Consider the following 22,416-nt stretch of genomic DNA (forward strand, 5'->3'; position numbering starts at 1 on the left):
AATTTGAGATCTTTGGTTCCAACCACCGTGTCTTTGTTCGATGCAGAAAAGGTGAATGGATAGACTCTACATGCCTGGTTCCCACCGTGAAGCATGGAGGAGGAGGTGTGATGGTGTGGGGATGCTTTGCTGGTGACACTGTTGGGGATTTATTCAAAATTGAAGGCATACTGAACCAGCATGCCTACCACAGAATCTTGCAGCGGCATGTTATTCCATCTGGTTTGCGTTTAGTTGGACCATCATTTATTTTTCAACAGGACAATGACCCCAAACACACCTCCAGGCTATTTGACCAAGAAGGAGAGTGATGGGGTGCTACGCCAGATGACTTGGCCTCCACAGTCACCAGACCTGAATCGAGATGGTTTGGGGTGAGCTGGACAGCAGAGTGAAGGCAAAAGGGCCAACAAGTGCTAAGTATCTCTGGGAACTCCTTCAAGATTGTTGGAAGACCATTCCCAGTAACTACCTCTTGAAGCTCATCAAGAGTGTGCAAAGCAGTCATCAAAGCAAAAGGTGGCTACTTTGAAGAACCTAGAATATAAGACATAATTTCAGTTGCTTCACACTTTGTTAAATATATAATTCCACATGTGTTAATTGATAGTTAATTTGATGCCTTCAGTGTAAATGTACAATTTTCATAGGCATGAAAATACAGAAAAATCTTTAAATGAGAAGGTAAGTCCAAACTTCCGGTCTGTATGTATGTATGTGTATATATATATATATATATATATATATATATATATATATATATATATATATATATATATATATATATATATATATATATATATATATATATATATATATATATATATTTTACACACACACTCCATAACATTAAAATTTGTACATAAAGAAGGCAAGTCATGGTAATATGGGAATGAAAGGATAGACATGTTAAAGAGGCACTCCCACAAAATTTGTTATACCCTAAACCTGTGTAAGGCTATGTTAACACGTTGCATTTTTGCTGCGGTTTTTTATGCAAATTAAAAGCGGCTTTTAACAGTAATAATAACAAAGAAAAAAACGGAGCCTAAGTACTAAATATATTAAATTTACGTAAATCTTTATTCACCACATTTTAAAAAAACACATTATTTTTTCTTCCTCCTGAGGAAGTGACTATCACGAAACGTGCGTTAGGGCGGCGGGAGCACCTGCATCACACATTACTCACATGTAAGCTTATTTTTTATTTATCATTTGAAATTATATGTGCACTTTATGCAACACTGGTTGCTTTATTTTGATATTTAAAATCATGTGTGCATGTTATCTGTGGATATGTTTGGAAGCACATTATATATATATTTAGCACTTTATAGGGTCAATAGACATATTAAGCATGCTTCTTAGTAGCACTAAGCACTTATTTCTGCACCTTGTATATTTATGCTAATTTTAGATCTCACATGTGAGTGTAAGACGAATTAAAGTGCTCCTTAGACTGTTTTTTATGTTTTTTTGCAGCCTCTAATGTGGCATTTTTGTACATGGTTTCTTAGTTTTGAAAAGAAAATTATTAATTTTATTTTTAAAATGTGGTGAATAAAGATTTACGTAAATTTTATATATTTAGTACTTAGGCTCCGTTTTTTTCTTTGTTATTATTATATTGTTGAGATCGTACTTCATTTAATTTTCATTTCTGGGTATTTGTAGATCAGTTTTAACAGTAATAGCAAAAACTATGATATTTAAGAAATGCATGTGTTTTGTTTTTTACAGATGGAATTGGAAAACTACTGTTTTTTTAAGCCTGCAGCTTATCAATTCTTTCACCATAGAAAGCAAATAAGTTGCAAAAAAACACAACTATGCACTTTTGGTGAATAAAACTAACTTTCTTAGACATGTGCTGCAGACAAAAAAGACATAGTACACATCAAGAAAAGGCAGCAAAACCTGCTTTTTGTAACCAGCGTCTATAACGCCAACTGAGGAGGATTTGCCTGCAGAAAAAGCGCTGTAATGACGTAATTTGTGAACATAGCCTTAATGTATATGTAATGAATTGTAAGGGCGTTACTATACTTACCGACTGCCATCTTCCTCTGTCCTCTTCTCGCTCACTTGACTGAAATTCTGAGTTGCCAGACCACACTTGGGTTTGTGTGTGAAATAGAAGGCTCTTTTACCATGTGCACGTTCCTGTGTGCGCTCAAACTTGATAATGAAGTTTTGAAAAATGTTTTGCTTCCATTTTTTTTTTCATCATTTGCATTATATTAACATATCTATCGATCCTGTAATTTCTATAATTCCACGACTTTTCTGCTTGATGTTGCAATTTCAATGTTGAGGTGTGCATGAACAAATACCTTAAAGGGCACCTGTCACCTCGTTTTTTCAGTATGAGATAAAAATACTGTTAAATAGGGCCTGAGCTGTGCATTACAACAGTGTATTTTGTGGACCCCGATTCCCCACCTATGCTGCCAAAATACGTTACCAAAGTAGCCGTTTTCGCTTGTCAATCAGGCTGGTCTGGTCAAAAGGGCGTGGTGTCTTCCCCCAGATCTTGCATAGTTTTCCGTTGGTGGCCATTTTCCTGAAGCAGAGTTCGCATCTCTGCTTCAGGAAAATGGCCGCCGCAATCTCCATCTGCGCACGCGCGGCATCCCGCTGCCATTTTCCTGAAGCCGCGGCCAGCAGAGCGCCGCTTCTGCGCACGCGCGGCCAAAGGAAGATGGCCGCCCCCACCGAGCACCAATGAAATAGTGCACATCGCGCTCTTTTAACTCCCCTGTGCAGTGCATTCGGGACCTTGGGCATGCGCAAACCACTACGCCACCAACGGAAAACTAAGCAAGATCTGGGGGGAAGACACCACGCCCTTTTGACCAGACCAGCCTGATTGACAGGCGAAAACGGCTACTTTGGTAACGTATTTTGGCAGCATAGGTGGGGAATCGGGGTCCACAAAATACACTGTTGTAATGCACAGCTCAGGCCCTATTTAACAGTATTTTTATCTCATACTGAAAAAACGAGGTGACAGGTGCCCTTTAAAGGACCTTTTAACAAAGTTTTTCATGATGAACTGGACACACAATTTTATTTTCTACTGAGAGGAATAAAACATTTTCTTTTCATTTCACCTCTCCGTTACTGAGATATTACAATTAAAGTATATGGCACCTAATACGCCAACTATTTTTTTCTCCCCTAAGCAGGTGTTACCAGTTTTTACTGAGGGCATGTACTACTTCTCCTTGTATGGTGCGGAATCATAAACAGGCAGCAACACTCAAAGGAAAGAAGAAAATGCCCCCACCATAGCCTAGAACAGGTTTCCCAGAGTGTGAGATACATAATGACAGACAGTCCTGATCTTCTCGAATATATTAGTGAGAAAAGAGGGTCAATGCAGAGCTTAACTGTGCCAAATTACAAACTTTTCTACCAGCTCTCCTGATTACTGAGTGTTAGTAATCACACTTATATCTGCTGTGCTCAAGCAACTTGTAATGCAGTGAAGTCAGGCTATCATGTTTCACACAAAACTAGCTAGCCTGATCTGTGCTAATTCCGTGTGAGATGTACTGAAAGCGAGTAGAAGTTGTGACACTGACACAGAGTTCTCATTTCTGTATAGACTTGTGTGAATAGGCGCACAACAGCAAAGCTGAAAGTGTTATGAGAGGAGAGCCGATAAAAGGCTTTGTAATGGGACACAGCAAAACTCGGCTGTGGTTGCCCCATCTCATAAGGATCTTATCTGAAAGCAGGAGATCAGACCTGTTTTATTGCATCCCACATACCTGAGAAATCAGCCCTAAGCTATGGTGGGGGAGTGTTCTCTTTTCCTTTGAGTGTCGTTACCCAATTATGATTGGTCAACATCATACAGGGGAAAGAATTCAGTCCCCCAGTGAAAAAGGTCTTAACTCCTTAACACCCAAGGGTGGTTTGCATGTTAATGACCAGGCCAATTTTTACAATTCTGACCACTGTCCCTTTATTCCCGATGATTCTGACTCTGTTTTCTCATGACATACTGTACATCATGATAGTGGTAAAATTTCTTTGATATGACTTGCAATTTCTTTCATATGATTTGTGAAAAAAAATGGAAATTTGGCGAAAATTTTGAAAATTTCACAATTTTCCAACTTTGAATTTACATGCCCTTAAATCACAGAGATATGTCACACAAAATAGTTAATAAGTAACATTTCTCACATGTCTACTTTACATCAGCACAATTTTGGAACCCCAAATTTATTTTGATAGGGAGTTATAAGGGTTAAAAGTTGACAAGCAATTTCTCATTATTACAACACCAATTTTTTTTAAGGACCACATCACATTTGAAGTCACTTTGAGGGGTCTATATGATAGAAAATATCCCAAATTGACACCGTTATAAAAACTGCACCCCTCAAAATGCTCAAAACCACATTCATGAAGTTTATTAACCCTTCAGGTGCTTCACAGGAATTTTTGGAATGTTTAAAAAAAAATAAAAAAAATGAACATTTAACTTTTCTTTCACAAAAAATTTACTTCAGATCCAATTTGTTTTATTTTACCAAGGGTAACAGGAGAAATTGGACCCCAAAAGTTGTTGTGCAATTTGCCCTGAGTATGCTGATACCCCATATGTGGGGGTAAACCACTGTTTGGGCACACGGCAGAGCTCAGAAGGGAAGGAGCGCCGTTTGGAATGCATACTTAGATGGAATGGTCTGCAGGCGTCACATTGTGTTTGCAGAGCCCCTGATGTACCTAAACAGTAGAAATCCCCCACAAGTGACCCTATACTGGAAACTAGATCCCCAAAGGAACTTATCTAGATGTTTTGTGAGAACTTTGAACCCCCAAGTGTTTCACTAAAGTTTATAATGCAGAGCCGTGAAAATAAAAAATCCTTTTTTCCCACAAAAATAATTTTTTAGCCCTCAAATTTTTATTTTCACAAGGGTAACAAGAGAAATTGGACCCCAAAAGTTGTTGTCCAATTTGTCCTGAGTACGCTGACACCCCATATGTGGGGGGGGAACCACTGTTTGGGCACATGGCAGAGCTCGGAAGGGAAGGAGCTCCGTTTGACTTTTTCAACGCAGAATTGGCTGGAATTGATTGGACGCCATGTCGCGTTTGGAGAGCCCCGATGTGCCTAAACAGCGGAAACACCCCAATTCTAACTCCAACTCTAACCACATCCAGAACCCTAATCCTAATCCCAACCGTAAACGTATTCCCAACCCAAACCCAAACCCTAACTTTAGCCCCAACTCTAATACCAACCTTAGCCCCAACCCTAACCTTAACTTTAGCCCTAACCCTAATGGGAAAATGGAAATAAATAATACTTTTTTTAAATTTTATTATTTTCCCTAACTAAGTGGGTGATAAAAGGGGGTTGATTTACTATTTATAGCGGGTTTTTATCTTTGGCAGCTGTCACATGCTAAAAGACGCTTCTTATTGCAAAAAATTGTTTTTGCATCACCACATTTTGAGAGCTATAATTTTTCCATATTTTGGCCCACAGAGTCATGTGAGGTCTTGTTTTTTGCCATTTTCAGGCACATGACTTTTTTTGATTGAACAAAAATCAACAATTCATGAATTTCTTTTGGGTTGGCTGTTGATAACGTTCCGCTAGTGGTAAAATTGATAAGGCAGTTTTATTCTTCGGGTCAGTATGATGACAGCAATAACTCATTTATATCATTTTTTAATGTTTTGGCACTTTTATACAATAAAAACTATTTTATATAAAAAATAATTGTTTTTGCATCGCTATCTATTCCGAGAGCTATAACTTTTTAATTTTTTCGCTGATCACCCAGTATGGTAGCTCGTTTTTGCAGGACAAGATGACGTTTTCAGCGGTAGGAGGTTTATTTATATTCATCTTTTTGATTGCGTGTTATTCCACTTTTTGTTCGGCGGTATTATGATAAAGCATTGTTTTTTGCCTTGTTTTTTATATATTTTTTTACGGTGTTCACTGAAGGGGTTAACTTGCTTTTGTTTATTTACATAAAAAAATGTATTTATTGGAACAATATTTTTTTTTTCTTCTTTAAGTTTTTTTTTTTTTAATATTTGTTTTACTTTTTACATTGTCCCAGGGTGGGACATCACTGTATAAAGTCAGATCGCTGATCTGACACTTTGCACAGCACTGTGTCAGATCAGCGCTCTGACAGGCAGTGAAGGAGGCTTCTCACGTCCTGGTCTCAGTAGTCACTGAGAATCCACCTCCCTGCAGGACCCAGAAGGACCCCGCGGCTATCTTGGATCCAGGGGTCTGCAGGCAGGGAGAACCTCAGAACAACGTGATCACATCGCGTTATTCTGAGGGAAGCACTCAGAGAGCCCCCTCCCTGCGCAATGCTTCTGTATGCCACCGGATCTTGCTTGATTGCAGTGTTTCGGGGGTTAAAGTGCCGGGTGTCAGCTGTGAGAATCAGTTGACACCCGGCCACGCTCCCCCCATGAGCGCGGCTGATCGCACGTGACTACTATTCCGTCCATGGGGATTAAGTCCCAGGTCACATGGACGGAATAGTTTGTCGGGATGGCAGAATGGGGTTAAGACCCAATTATCCTAAAAAAAATATTAAATCATTGAGTGTCAAATACTTTGATTGTTAATATCTCTGCAACTTAGAGGCAAAATAAAAAAAATAAATAAGAGTTTTATTCTGCTCAGCAACAGCTATTACATCGTGTGTCCAGTTGAATCGGAAAAATATGGTGAAAGGTCCTTTTTAATTACATTACTGCCAAAATGAGAATCCTTTGTTTCCCTTTAACAGCAACTAAAAGTTTGTCAAAATGCAAATAACTTGGTGACATATTAATAACAATTGCAGCCTACTTTGAGCAGCTGGAGCAGGTTTTCTTGGAAGCAGGAGCTGGCCGGGGGACGGGAGGTACAGTGTAGCCAGTAAGGCAAAGGGTGGAGCAGAAGAGCTGGGTAGATCCTTTTCGCTGGTACGCAGTCTGTCCCTTCTGGAGAATTTTTTTGCAGCCTGAACAGGAGACTCTGACAGAGGGTGGAGGGACAGCAGGAACTGCTGGAACAGATTTGTTTGCCTCTGGGGAGGTCACGGGTGCCTGCACTCCACTGGAGAGCTGGGGAGCTATTGAAGAACACATGAATCAGCAAAACTGGTTAGTTTGAAAGTGGCAATAATGTATTTCTTATAAACAGAACTTTCAAAATATGCAACAAAAGAGCAATGAAGGCCTGCGCTTAAGTCAATGCACAAATACAGTTGTGCTCAAAAGTTTACATACCCCGACAGAAATTTTGTTTTCTTGGCCTTTTTTCAGAGAATATGAATAATAACATCAAAACTTTTTCTCCACTCATGGTTAATGGTGGGGTGAAGCCATTTATTGTCAAATTACTGTGTTTTCTCTTTTTAAATCATATTGACGACCCAAAACATCCAAACGGCCCTGATCAAAAATTTACATACCCCATTTCATACCCCATTAACATCAATGACAGCTTGAAGTCTTTTGTGGTAGTTGTGGATGAGTTTCTTTCTTTTCTCAGATGGTAAAGCTGCTCACTCTTCTTGGCAAAAAGCCTACAGTAGTTAGATCCAGGAAGGTTCCCTGGATACGGAACGGGCGCCCCATTGAGTGAGTGCTGTCAGCAATCTTTCTTTGTCTATATTATTGAAATAAGGCTCTCTTGCCCTATAGTATGGTGCTCTCAGATTATATAGCAAAAATATACTGACAGATTCAGTTACATACCATAGTATTGCAAAAACTGCAGTGTACAGTGAAAATTGCTGTCTGTTTCAAAGCTCTGGAAAATGGAACAACATGGCAACAACGAAGGCCTCAGGCAGGCCCCCGGCTGTTATGGTGAGGTATCATTGCCCCACATTCATATGACGGGGTGGGAGCTGATGAGAGTTGTTACACGCCAACACAAACACACATTCCACTTAAATGCCATTGTGGATGATTGACAGTGGCGCTTAAATAGTTAACAGCCGTGACTTGAGCGCAGTTCTGGCTGCAGTGGTAAGACAAAGAACCTGGCTATTTTAATATAGTCAGTATCCACCACGTGTGGAGAAAGCTCCACCATTAATCAACCCCATATGATTTTGGTTTATTTTTGAAAATAGAAAATAAGCAAATTGCCTCTTCAGAGAAAAAGAGGACTTGAACTCTATAGCGCCACCTGTTGGAAGTAGCGATCCTACAAGTCACAATCAACCCTTTAACGAGTCGTACAATATGACTTAGGATAAAAGCCAAATCAGTATCTCAATTCACAGACACGGTGTTTCGTCTGTTGGCCCTCGTCAGTGCGAAGCATGAGAACTGATTAGGCTAGGTGAGAGGCTCTGGACTGAGGTCTATGGGGTAAGGTTTCTCCTTGTGGAGAGTGACATACCAGCTCTGGCTTGTCAAGGTAAGGAGGCTACGGCGAATAAACAAAAATAAAAAATTCAAAATTTTCAAACTTAATATTTTAGAAAGATAGAAGGGTTAAAAGTTCATCAACAATTTTCCATGTTTGCAGCATTTACAAAACCAATTATTTTTATGGACCACCTCACATTTGAAGCGACTTTGAGGGGCCTATATGACAGAAAATACCCAAAAGTGACACCACTCTAAAAACTGCACCCTTAAAGTGTTCAAAAACCACATTCAAGAAGTTTATTAACCCCTTCGGGAGTTTCACATGAATTAAAGCAATATGGAAGAAAAAAAATGAAAAGACAAAAATGTTCATTTATCCCAAAATTTGCATTTTTACAAGGCTAACAGGAGAATATGGATCACACAATATGCTGCGCATTTCCTCCGGAGTATGCAGATACCCCATATGTATATGTACTGTTTGGACGCACGGTAGGGCTTGGAAGGGAAGGAGCACCATTTGTAGTGCAAAACTGGCTGAAAAAGATAGCTGATGCCATGTCGCGTTTGCAGAGCCCCTGATGTGACTAAACCCCCCTCAAGTGACCCCGTTTTGGAAACTATACCCCTCAAGACGCCGAGTGGTGACTGAACCCATGCCGGCACCGCACCTATGACTGAAACCAAATGCTTCTGGGGACAATATAAAAGTTCATTTTCTCACCATAACGTTTGGCTAAGTGCAGGCTTAATAACAATATTAACCTAAAGAATATTCCCATATCTGTAGGTTAACCCCTTCACCCCAAAGCCTGTTTTCACCTAAGTGACACGGCCAATTTTTAGAATTCTGACCACTGTCACTTTATGAGGTCATAACTCTAAAACGCTTCAACGGATCCTGGTGATTCTGACACTGTTTTCTAGTGACATATTGTACTTCATGATAGTGGTAAAACTTCTTCGATATGACTTGCATTTATTTGTGAAAAAAACTAAAATTTGTTGAAAATTATGAAAATTTAGCAATTTTCAAACTTTTAGTTTTTATGCCCTTAAATTAGAGAGTTATATCTCATAATATAGTTAATAAACAACATTTCCCACATGTCTGCTTTACATCAGCACAATTTTGGAAACATAATTTTTTTTTGTTAGGGAGTTATAAGGGTTAAAAGTTGACCAGCGATTTCTCATTTTTGCAAGAAAATTTGCAAAACCATTTTTTTTACGGACCACCTCACACTTGAAGTGACTTTGAGGGGTCTATATGACAGAAAATGCCCAAAAGTGACACCATTCTAAAAACTGCACCCCTCAAGGTACTCAAAACCATATTCAAAAAGTTTATTAACCCTTCAGGTGCTTCACAGGAATTTTTGGAATGTTTAAAAAAAATTGAACATTCAACTTTTTTTTCACAAAATTTTTACTTCAGATCCAATTTGTTTTATTTTACCAAGGGTAAAAGGAGAAATTGGACCAAAAAAGTCGTTGCACAATTTGTCCTGAGTACGACGATACCCCACATGTTGGGGTAAACCATTGATTGGGCACATGGCAGAGCTCGGAAGGGAAGGAGCACCATTTGACTTTTCAATGCAAGATTTGCTGGAATTGAGATCGGAACCCATGTCGCAATTGGAGAGCCCCTGATGTGCCTAAACAGTGGAAACCCCCACAAGCGACACCATTTTGGAAAGTAGACCCTCTAAGAAACTAATCTAGATGTGTGGTGAGCACTTTGAACCTCCAAGTGCTTCACAGAAGTTTATAATGTAGAGCCGTAAAAAAAAATTCATATTAATTTTCACAAAAAATGATCTTTTTGCCCCAAATTTTTTATTTTCCCAAGGGTAACAGGATAAATTGGACCCCAAAAGTTGTTGTGCAATTTGTCCTGAGTACGCTGATACTTCATATATGGGGATAAACCACTGTTTGGGCGCATGGCAGAGCTCGGAAGGGAAGGAGCGCCATTTGACTTTTCAATGCAAAATTGGCTGGAATTGAGATCGGAACCCATGTCGCCTTTGGAGAGCCCCTGATGTGCCTAAACAGTGGAAACCCCCACAAGTGACACCATTTTGGAAAGAAGACCCCCTAAGGAACTTATCTAGATGTGTGGTGAGCACTTTTAACCCCAATTGTTTCACTAAAGTTTAGAATGTAGCGCTGTGAAAATTAAAAAATCATTTTTTCTTTCCACAAAATGATGTTTTAGCCCGCAATTTTTTTTTCCCAAGGGTAACAGGAGAAATTGGACCACAAAAGTTATTGTCCAATTTGTCCTGAGTACGCTGATACCCCATACATTGGGGGGAACCACTGTTTGGGCGCACGGCAGAGCTCGGAAGGGAAGGAGCGCCGTTTGAATTGCAGACTTGGATGGATTGGTCTGCAGGTGTCATGTTGCATTTGCAAAGCCCCTGATGTACCTAAACAGTAGAAACCCCCCACAAGTGACCCCATATTGGAAACTAGACCTCCCAAGGAACTTATCTAGATGTGTTGTGAGAACTTTGAACCAACTAGTGTTTCACTACAGTTTATCACGCAGAGCCGCGACAATAAAAAATATATTTTTTTCCACGAAAATGATATTTTAGCCCCCACGTTTTTATTTTCCCAAGGGTAACAGGAGAAATTGGACAACAAAAGTTGTCGTCCAATTTGTCCTGAGTACGCTGATACCCCATATGTTGGGGGGAACCACTGTTTGGGCGCACAGGAGAGCTTGGAAGGGAAGGAGCACTGTTTTAGTTTTTCAAAGCAGAATTGGCTGGAATTGAGATCGGACGCCATGTCGCGTTTGGAGAGCCCCTGATGTGCCTAAACAGTGAAAACTCCCCAATTCTAACTGAAACCCTAACCCCAGCCCTAACCCTAGCCCTAACCCCAACCCTAGCCCTAACCCTAGTCCTAACCCTAGCGCTACTTTCACACTAGCGTTTTTTTGCATACGTCGCAATGCGTCGTTTTGGCGAAAAAATGCATCCTGCAAAGTCATCTGCAGGATGCGTTTTTTCCCCATAGACTAACATTAGCGACGCATTGCGACGTATTGACACACGTCGCAACCGTCGTGCGACGGTTGCGTTGTGTTGTGGCGGACCGCCGGCAGCAAAAAACGTTACATGTAACTTTTTTTGTGCCGACGGTCCACCATTTCCGACCGCGCATGCGCGGCTGGAACTCCGCCCCCACCTCCCCGCGGGGCAGCGGATGCGTGGAAAAACAGCATCCGCTGCCCCCGTTGTGCGGCACTTGCACTTAACCGACGCTAGTGTGAAAGTAGCCCAACGGGAAAATGGAAATAAATATATTTTTTTAAATTTTATTATTTTTCCCTAACTAAGGGGGTGATGAAGGGGGATTTGATTTATTTTTATAGCGTTTTTTTAGCGGATTTTTATGGTTGGCAGCTATCACACACTAAAAGACGCTTTTTATTGCAAAAAATAGTTTTTGCATCACCACATTTTGAGAGCTATAATTTTTCCATATTTTGGTCCACAGAGTCATGTGAGATCTTGTTTTTTGCGGGACGAGTTGACGTTTTTATTGGTACCATTTTCGGGCACATGACATTTTTTGATCGCTTTTTATTCCGATTTTTGGGAGGCGGAATGAACAAAAACCAGCAATTCCTGAAATTCTTTTAGGGGGGGCGTTTATACCGTTCCGCGTTTGGTAAAAAGGATAAAGCAGTTTTATTCTTCGGGTCAGTACGATTACAGCGATACCTCATTTATGTAATTTTTTTTATGTTTTGGCGCTTTTACACAATAAAAACTATTTTATATAAAAAAATAATTGTTTTTGTATCGCTTTATTCTGAGAGCTATAACTTTTTTATTTTTCTGCTGATGATGCTGTATGGCGGCTTTTTTTTTTTGCGGGACAAGATGACGTTTTCAGCGGTACCATGGTTATTTATATCCGTCTTTTTGATCGCGTGTTATTCCACTTTTTGTTTGGCGGTATGAGAATAAAGCGTTGTTTTTTGCCTCTTTTTTTTTTTTTTTTTTTTTTTTTACGGTGTTTACTGAAGGGGTTAACTAGTGATATAGTTTTATAGGTGGGGTCGTTACGGACGCGGCGATACCAAATATGTGTACTTTTATTGTGTGATTTTTTTTTTATTTAGATAAAGAAATGTATTTATGGGAATATTTTTTTTTTTTTTCTTTATTTAGGAATTTTTTTTTTTTTTTTTACACATGTGGAAATTTTTTTTTTTACTTTTTTACTTTGTCCCGGGGGGGACATCACAGATCGGTGATCTGACAGTGTGCACAGCACTCTGTCAGATCACCGATTGGAGAGGCACGTTCCAGAGGCTTGCCGGCGCCTGCTATTAGGAACTCTCTGCAGGCGCCGGCAAGCTAGGGCATCTCATGACCCGGAAGGAGTTCCGCGGCCATCTTGGATCCGGGGACTCCTTCCAGGTCACCGGAGCAGCGCGATCTCATCGCGCTGCTCCGGTGGGAGAGCGCAGGGAGCCCCCGTCCCTGCGTGATCCCACTATGCCGCTGTCACTATTGACAGCGGCATCAGAGGGGTTAAATGCCCGCGATAGCGCCGATCGTCGGCATTGCTGTGGGGTGTCAGCTGTCATATACAGCTGACACCCGCACCCGATCACCGCGGCGCTCAGCGTGAGACCGCGGTGATCGGGGCGCCGTACTACTACTGCGGCTGGCACTAATGCAGTGCCGGCAGCGCAGTACTAGTACGGCGCATGTCGGGAAGGGGTTAATAGCGTTTTTGCTGGTGACCGATTCCCTTTAAATCATCGGTATGGTATATAAACAAGCAGTCTTCACGGGAACCCACTTTAATCCGTTAATACCCAGCAGTCTTACAGCTAGTGGTTAAATGGCAAAAGAAGGAAAAGAGGGCACCCCTGCCTGGTCTCTCTCCCTTGGCTTTCGGGGATGGATACAAGACTACAATCCATCTTCTAAAGCCTGGTCCAAAGCCAAATTGTCAAAGGACTTTCTCAAGGTAAGCCCACTCGACCGAATCAAATGCATTATAATCATCCAGAGGTGACAAATCTTATTGTCCTTTCCAACCCAACTGTGCAATTAACTGTGCTTTCCTTACATTATCGGATGTAGACCAACCCGGAATAAATTTGCACTGGTCCGGGTGAATAATTTTGTGATTTTAGTTAGTCTGTTCACTAGCATTTTGGTCAATACTTTATAATCTAATCCAAAATAAGGATTTTTTTTTATATATAGGAGATCGTAGATCTCTAACATCCAGGTCCCCTTCTTTGAAGCAACTAAGGAACTGAGCCATCAACCGTAACTCGATTTGCAAATTTGAAAAGATGTGGAGCCCCTGGTTGGAAACGCCAGAGCTTCCCACAAATCTTCTAATTAGAAACACCAATTTACGATGCTATCCCTTAATTGTGAAGTCCTCTTTTTTCCTTCTCCAGACGATGACCAACATTATACTCTGTTTTTTCCAGAACTGCTCTTAAATGAAAATGATCTTTTCTGGAATGTTGCCATTTAGGTTTAGGGTGGGTTAGGGAATTGAAGTGGTAATACTTTGTCTATGTTTTATACTACTCATTTATGTTATTTTAAAGATGAAAAATCTGTATTTGGATTTTTCAATAAAAATGATTTGATTTAAAAAAAAAAAAAAAAAGGAAATGCCGGCAAACACTAGCTGTTATTCATCTAGAATCTGTTTCTAACTGCTTAAATAAACCTCTTAAATGCCGCTGTCAATCACTGATACTGGCATTTAATGCATGAGAACCAGGGAGGCGTCTCCTTCCACAAGCCCAATGGTCTCCCCTTGATGCAATTGCGCAGTGCTGATGGGTTGATACTCCCCCGGGGAGCGCAGCTGATCACGTGACATGCTATTCCATCCATGGGAATTAAGTCCCAGGTCACATGGACGGAATAGTGCGTCCAATGCCAGAAAGAGGTTAAAGTTAACAGCATGTTCAGGGACTTAATCTGGGGAAGACAAACACCAAGAATTAAACTGGAAACTCTTAAAAAGATAAAAACGTGGGTGGCCTTTCAGTCCCAAATCCGTGGGTTTATTACATGGCAGCTCAGCTCCAGCACATTTGTGGGTGGGACGATCCTGGTGGGGGAGTTCAACATGTACTACTCCAATCACATTTTAAATCATTCAGACTCTATGAAGCATTGGATGCTCACAAATTTAAGACACCCTCTTGTAGAACCCCAACTACGCTGTTAATACACAAACTTTGGGGGATGGTGAAGAAACTACAGGGTATACAAGGAATTTCACAATTTACATCACTGTGGGAATCGCCATGGCTCCCTAAGCCATGTAATTTGGAAGGGTTTAATAAAAACTGGAGTTTAAAAGGAGTAGAAAGATTTACACGTTTCAATGAGAGATTCACTCAAGGAGTTCTCACAAACACAAAATCAATATGGACTACCCAACACTGAATTTTATATACCGTATATACTCGAGTATAAGACAAGAATTCCAGCCCATTTTTTTAGGCTGAAATTGCCCCTCTCGGCTTATACTCGAGTCATTCCCAGGGGCCGGCAGCGGCAGCTGTCTAATCATACTCACCTGCTCCTGGCAAGGTCCCTGCACGTCCCTGGTTCTCCAGGCGCTGACAGCTTCTTCCTGTATTGAGTGGTCACGTGGTACCGCTCATTACAGTAATGAATATGGACCCCACTCCACTCCCATAGCGGTGGGGCGGCATATTCATTACTTTAATGAGCAGTACCATGTGACCGCTCAATACAGGAAGAAGCTGTCAGCGCCCGGAGAACCAGGGACGTGCAGGGAGCAGGTGAGTATAACGCAGTACGCGATATTCACCTATCCCCAGTTTCACCATCGGCGCGCGCTCCATCTTCCGCGTCCTCTGCAGTAACGCTCAGGTCAGAGGGCGCGATGATGCGATTAGTGTGCGCGCCGCCCCCTGCCTGAACGGTCAGTGCTGAGGACACGGAAGATAGAGCGGCGCTCGGCAGTGGAACGCGGACAGGTGACTATAGCAAGTAAGGGGGCCTGAGCAACGAGAGGCGAGTATGTGATTTTTTTTATCGCAGCAACAGCATATGGGACATAATAGTCTATGGAGCATCTTATGGGGCCATAATCAGCATTTGTGCAGCATTATACGGGGCAAATATTTCTATGGAGCATCTCATGGGTCCATCAGCAGCATTTGTGTAGCATTATATGGGGCAAATATTTCTATGGAGCATCTTATGGGGCCATAATCAGCATTTGTGCAGCATTATACGGGGCAAATGTCTCTATGGAGCATCTTATGGGGGCCATAATCAGCATTTGTGCAGCATTATATGGGGCAAATGTCTCTATGGAGCATCTTATGGGGGCCATAATCAACATTTGTGCAGCACTATATGGGGCAAATGTCTCTATGGAGAATCTTATGGGGTCATAATCAACATTTGTGCAGCATTATATGGGGCGTATTTTGTATGGAGCATTATATGGGGCCCGTCATGAACTGAATGGAGCATTATATGGGGCTCCTGATTCAATATGGATATTCAAAAACACAACCTACTGATGTCTCAATTAATTTTATTTTTATTGGTATCTATTTTTATTTTTGACATTTAGCGGTAGCTGCTGCATTTCACACCCTAGGCTTATACTCGAGTCATTAGATTTTCCCAGTTTTTTGTGACAAAGTTAGGGGTCTCTGCTTATACTCGGGTCGGCTTATACTCGAGTATATATGGTATATTTTATCCATATAAATAGCCAACTCAAAAAAGTTTGTCTCATCACTGAACATAATGTTCTGTGTAAACTGAGGGTCTTGTTCCAATTTTTGTTTTGCTCATTCTGCAAATTCAGCGCGCCGATCTGGCATCAGTTGAACATCCCTTCGGCGGATATTAGCTACTCACAAATGGCACCCTTACAAAATCCAGCTGCTGCAGCATCTCAACGAGGATGACCTAGAACGGCGCGCAGAATTTGCAAAACAAAAATTAGAACAGGACCCTCAGTTTACACAGAACATTATGTTCAGTGATGAGGCAAACTTTTTTGGGTGGGCCATTTATATGGATAGACCTAAGTAACATGGGAATGGTGACGGTTTTCTTGCATAGGGTGTCTTGCATTGAAATCTGATGCAATGACCCAGGTACTGCGTTCACCAGACATCAACACAATTTCTATCCGCTCCTCATGTGTTAACCTCTGTGACATGTCAATGGCTGTAAACAAAGAGAAACTTGTAAATAACTCATGAAAGAATAAAGTTACATTAAAACCAAGAACACCATTGTTTTTCTTGTGAAATTCTCAATAAGTTTGATGTGTCACATGAACCTCTTCCCAATGGAAAAAATAAAGTTGGATCCAAAATAGCAGACTTCAAAATGGCCGCCATGGTCACCACCCAACTGGAAAAGTTTTCCCCCTCCCATATACTAATGTGCCACAAACAGGAAGTTGATATCACCAACCATTCCCATTTTATTTAGGTGTATCCATATGCATGTAGTATTGCTATGTATGTAAAAGTCACCCCTATTGAAATCTAATATCAACTAATCAAATTTGTAAACACCGTAGAGACAAAGAAAAACCAAAAAATGCTAGAATTGCATGGTTTTTTTTGTTGCCACAACATCGAAAAAAAATGCTAGAAGAAGCTATCAAAACGTCATAAGTCCTCACACATACAATGATGGAAAAATGAAAACGTTATTGGTCTCGGAAGATGGCGTCACAACAAATATATATATATATATATATATATATATATTTTATTTTTTTTTTTACATTATTCCACATTAATCTTAGCCACTTAAAAAAAGAAAAAGAAACTATAAATGTTTGTTATCTGTGTAATTTTACTGACATGGAAAAATGATGGGCCCAGGAGACATCAGTCTTGTGCTGCTCCCGTGTACAGTGCATGAACAGGAGGAGTACGAAGCTGATCTCCGCTCAGAAGTCGCTGGCTACACTTCTGGGAGTAGCAAGCGGAGGCCACGGACAGGAGGCAATGCTGTAAGGCGGGCCAGCCTCCGTACTGTGTATGCACTGTTGACTCCTTCATAGTTCGCTCTTACTAAGTGAGCACTGTCAGAGTCCGGGAACTGCTCGCTATGCATATTTAGGGGGGTGTAATGGTACATCAAGCGCTTGGCCAAGCCAAAAATCCACAAAGGACTCCTCAATTTCATATGGAATATATAGTGTTTTCAAACTAATTACATCAATGAAATGTATACTGCTAATATGATTTTATGGCTAAGTTCACACAGGGCATTTTTTAGATGCATTTTACAGTACCAGCTATGTCTATGAGATTTCAGAAATCTAGTGCACACAGCTTGTTTTTTTTTGTCATCAGTATTCTGCACTTTGCATGGTTTTTGGACATAGAGCATGTCACTTCTCTCAGTGTCTTTTCAGCATTTTCACACATTGCATTGAAGGGGAAAAAAAAGCATAAAAAACAGCAAAACCACACCAAAAACACTGCAAAAAGCATTTTGGCCGCAGCTTCTTTCCTGCCAAGCACTCAGGTTTTACTGCAGAAAAAAAACAGCTAAAACGCACAGTGTAAACTCAGCCTTATAGGGAAAGTCCCCTATATAACTGTGTTTTTGTAGTTTAGGTTTCATTTCGGGAGTCACAAGCTCCCCGTAATGCTGCACTTTGTTTAGGCGTTATGTTATTATGTTTATCCTGTCAGTTTAAATTACATAAAAAGCTGCTTACCTAATGGACTGCCACTGACAGAAAACACTGCACTGATTTTAAGCTCCCCTTCAGATGTTTTTGGTTGCTGGGAATATTCCTAAAACAGTAAAAAGCAATTTGCAGATGTTGATTAATGCTACCATATAAGGTTAGTAAATTGTAAGAACTACTTGGAAAAAGTGTGAGAATATTCCAAAAAGGTGGTAAGCACATACACTACGTTATTTAAGAAGAAAAGGGTGATCATTTAAGGAGTCCTATACCTCAGAGTTGTCTGGTTCATCTTTGACTTTGTCTACGAAGCTGATGGGTGGTGCCAGTGCCCGATCATAATCTTCATCCATTGGCTCCTCCTTTATTCTCACATTTGAAGTATACGAGTTTCCCAAATTTTCACCCATCGTTGACTTGCTACTGTAATTGTAACCAGGTTCCTGAAACAGTAACAGAACGAAGTCCACACATATCTATAATAATCGTATGTCCTTTCTTACGTCCATTTCATCCTCCTCAGGTCCGACATGGTCTTTGCCACTGCTCACAGCATCAGTTAACTGCAGTGCTGTTGTAAGATCAACAGTGCTGCAGCCAATCGGTGAGCTCGGCGACTCTGCCGGTGTAGACGGCATACCCTGCCGGTGTAGACGGCATACCCTGCTCAGAGCCACTGAGCTCTTTGATTGGCTGCTGCACTGTGGACGGGACATCAGCGATGCAGACAATAACAAAGTTAGCAGCAGCAGAGACTCAAGGGTAAACCAGTGGATAGTGAACAAAGTAGTTTTTATTTTAGAACAAAACTAGGTCTGGGATTTCCTGAAAACTCATTTAAAATGCACAGAAGTTATCAAAGTGACTCCATTCGGTTCTTTTTGTTTGCATAGACTGTCTAGTCCAAGTCTACACCACATATTACTTGGAATATTTTGGTTAACTAAATTACGTCAAATTGATGTAATCGTTCACAAATTTTGTCCATTTCTGTCTGCCCACCCACTTTCTGATTGGCTTCGTTCTCACTGAACATTACAAATAATGTGTCTAAAAACACATATGTGGTGCAAGGCATGAAAGACAACTTTTTGACCCAAATGAAGCCCAACTTCTGATGAATGTAGCATAATATATCAGCCTCATTCAAATATATCAGCATTTTTTTTAGCACGGTGAAAATACTCGATTAGGACACGAGCGTGCTTGGATAACACCTTATACGAGCACCTTTGCTTATCACTCCTCCGCTTGTCCCCCTCTGCAAATCTATTCACTGGCTCCCATTCCCTCAGCGTATGAAGTTCAAATGATAAATACTGACCTACAAAGCCATCCATAACCTGTCTCCTCCATATAGCTCTGAACTAATCTCCCGATATCTTCCCTCACGTAATCCCTGGTCCTCCCAAGACCTCCTTCTCTCCTCCACACTTATCCACTCCTCACCCAACCGCCTCCAAGACTTCTCCAGAATATCCCCCCATCCTCTGGCATTCTCTGCCCCAACACGTCCGACTATCAACCACATTCGGATCCTTCAGAAGGAACCTAAAAACCCACCTCTTTAGGAAAGCCTACAGCCTGTACTGACCCCGCTGCCTCCTCATCACTACCGGAGCTACCGCCTCACCAACGCCGGAGCTCCTGCAACCCTCAACCTATTGTCTCCTTCCCCATAATCCTGTAGAATGTAAGCCCGCAAGGGCAGGGTCCTCGCCCCTCTGTATCAGTCTGTAATTGTTAGTTTGCTCACTGTAAGTGATATATGTAATTTGTATGTAACCCATTCTCGTGCAGCACCGTGGAATTAATGGTGCTATATAAATAATAAATGGTGCTAATAATGAAATCACTGGTGCTGATGCATCATACACAAAATGAAATACAAAAATATTTAAACACAAGTTGTAATGCAACAAAATACGTAAAGAGCCAAGGGGGTGAATACTTTCACAAAACACCATGTTAAAATACTGAAATTAGTTTCCGTGCCACTGTTGTGTTTTTTTAGGAGTATATGTAACAATATGGGCTTTTTGGTTGTATAGTGTAAATTATTAAATTCGAATATAAAAACAATTCAAGTGTCCTAAGGTACAAAATCTTCTGATTGAGCCATTCATGTCAAGTGGAACAACCCTATTCAGGAACCGTCTATACAACGAGGGGGAGATAACTTGTTGGGCCAGAGCACTCAGAATTTGTCATAAATGGTACCAATCCATTTTCAAGAACAAACTCCCATAGATCTGCTGGTAGATGTTAAAGGGGTTGAACCACTTCTCGATATGAATGTTTAGCGCTGATAAAATAAAAACACTTATACTCACATCCTGTGCCATTCCAGCTGTGTCGGCACTCGCAGTCCCGACGCTCTCGTGCGGTTAATATGACATATGAACAGTAAGTGCTGTTGTCACCATCCCCGCCTTCAGACGTATTGAACATCAACAGGGATCCAGGGCTGCTCTTTAACTGTCCAATGCCGGGGACAGCAATGCCAAGCTGATTGGGCACAGGGCTCACATGCCAGCACCACTGGAATGGCTGCGTAATGGGAGGTGTGTATAAGTGCATTTATTTTATCTGTGACAAACATTGAGATCGAAAAAGGGGGTGTCCTAAGGGTGTACAACCCCTTTAAGGACCATCATCTCTACCAGGAAAAGAAAGGCTCCATGTGTAGCACCTATAACTCTTCATTAAAAAGGCAACTTTCACATTTCAATTTAAACACAAGCCCCTGTAGCCAACACAATTGGCTATTTCTTGTTTTGTCATTCACTTAACAGCTTTGCTTTGTAGAGCGCAGCAAGTTCAGGAGAGTATCTCATTCCAACATCAATCACACAGATAAGATCATATCAATCTTGCCCCTCAATTCCTGGGAAAGAGGCATGCTCAATGTCTTCCTTGAGACTCTTATAACGATTATCTCCTATTCATTGAAGTATCCATTAGGCATACATACACTGTTGCACCTTACCCTAAAATTGCTATCTGGGGCTTGCGCCACCAACTGTCCTCGCGAAGAATCCTCCATTTGACCTAAAAGAGAATTCGTAAAATTGTTATGGATCATGGTCAATGTCCTAGTTGAGGTCATGAAATGAACACAGCTAGCCAGACTTTTAAGCAAATACCATATTAAAATGATCTTCAGAGATTGCCAAATCTGACATTTACTCTAGTATCAATGTCTAATATTGCAATTCTTTAGAACAGCTCAATATGTTAAGGAGAACCTGTCATAAGAATAGTGACTGCTAATCCAAGACTCTTGCAGGCAATTACTTAATAATTACCATGTTTGTAGCTAAACTAAATGTGTATTGGCCTTGCTATAGTAAGGCTATGTGCACACGTTACGGATTCGTGTGCGGATTTTTCCGTGCAGATTCAGAAAAATCTGCAGGTAAAACGCCCTACGGTTTTTGTGCGGATTTACCTGCGTTTTTACACCTGCAAATTCCTATTAAGGAATAGGTGGAAAACGTTGCGGAATTCGCAAAGAATTCACATGCTGCAGAATATAAACTGCAGCAATTCTGCACGGAATTTTCCTCAGCATGTGAACAGCGGATTTGGTTTTCCATAGGTTAACATGCTACTGTAAAACGCATGGAAATCAGCTGCAGATCCGCAGCATCAAATCCACAACATGTGCACAGACCCTTATAAAGTCCCAAGTCATCAGGGTAATACAGTATGTTGGTCAAGTCACAGTTTGAAACAAACGCCCTTTCCCTTTGACTGATCGCTTCAGCCAGGTGACGTCGACTTCTTTGAAATACAAAGTATACACTTGCATGATATGGTGTCAGAGCGCCAATGTCATGTGCAATGAGCTTGGTGAAACGGAGATGTATACACCCCAGCTAATTACATATCTGCAAAGCAGGGCTGTGGAGACTGCAGCTATAAGGCAAGCTAGCATTACACTGTTGTCGTGTCAAATGTGCCAGCAGCTGCGCCTCTTAGTGTTAAAACATTGATGATATCTAAACTTTTCAATCATTAGTCACATTTTACACCATAAAAAAGTATAAGTATATATATATATATATATATATATATATATATATATATATATATATATATATATATATATATATATATATATAATGTATATGTATATATATATCTGCTATATAATTGTCTAAGGGTCACTTCCATCTGTCCTTCTGTCTGTCACGGATATTCATTGGCCGCGGCCTCTGTCATGGAATCCAAGTTGCTGATTGGTCTCGCCAGCTGCCTGTCATGGCTGCCACGACCAATCAGCTACGGCCACAGTCCGATTAG

General features: G+C 40.9%; 1 protein-coding gene across 1 annotated transcript in view; it reads right to left on the reverse strand.

Annotated features, from left to right (window-relative positions):
- The window catches only part of ZMYM4 (zinc finger MYM-type containing 4), a 165,460-nt gene that overhangs the window by 89,617 nt on the left and 53,427 nt on the right, over positions 1-22,416 (reverse strand). The window contains 4 exon segments of the mRNA XM_077295805.1: positions 6,854-7,118; positions 18,136-18,214; positions 18,381-18,551; positions 21,098-21,159. Coding sequence (XP_077151920.1) covers positions 6,854-7,118; positions 18,136-18,214; positions 18,381-18,551; positions 21,098-21,159 — 577 coding nt within the window.

The sequence above is a fragment of the Ranitomeya variabilis genome, chromosome 3 (assembly GCF_051348905.1).
Source record: "Ranitomeya variabilis isolate aRanVar5 chromosome 3, aRanVar5.hap1, whole genome shotgun sequence".
Lineage (NCBI taxonomy): Eukaryota > Metazoa > Chordata > Amphibia > Anura > Dendrobatidae > Ranitomeya > Ranitomeya variabilis.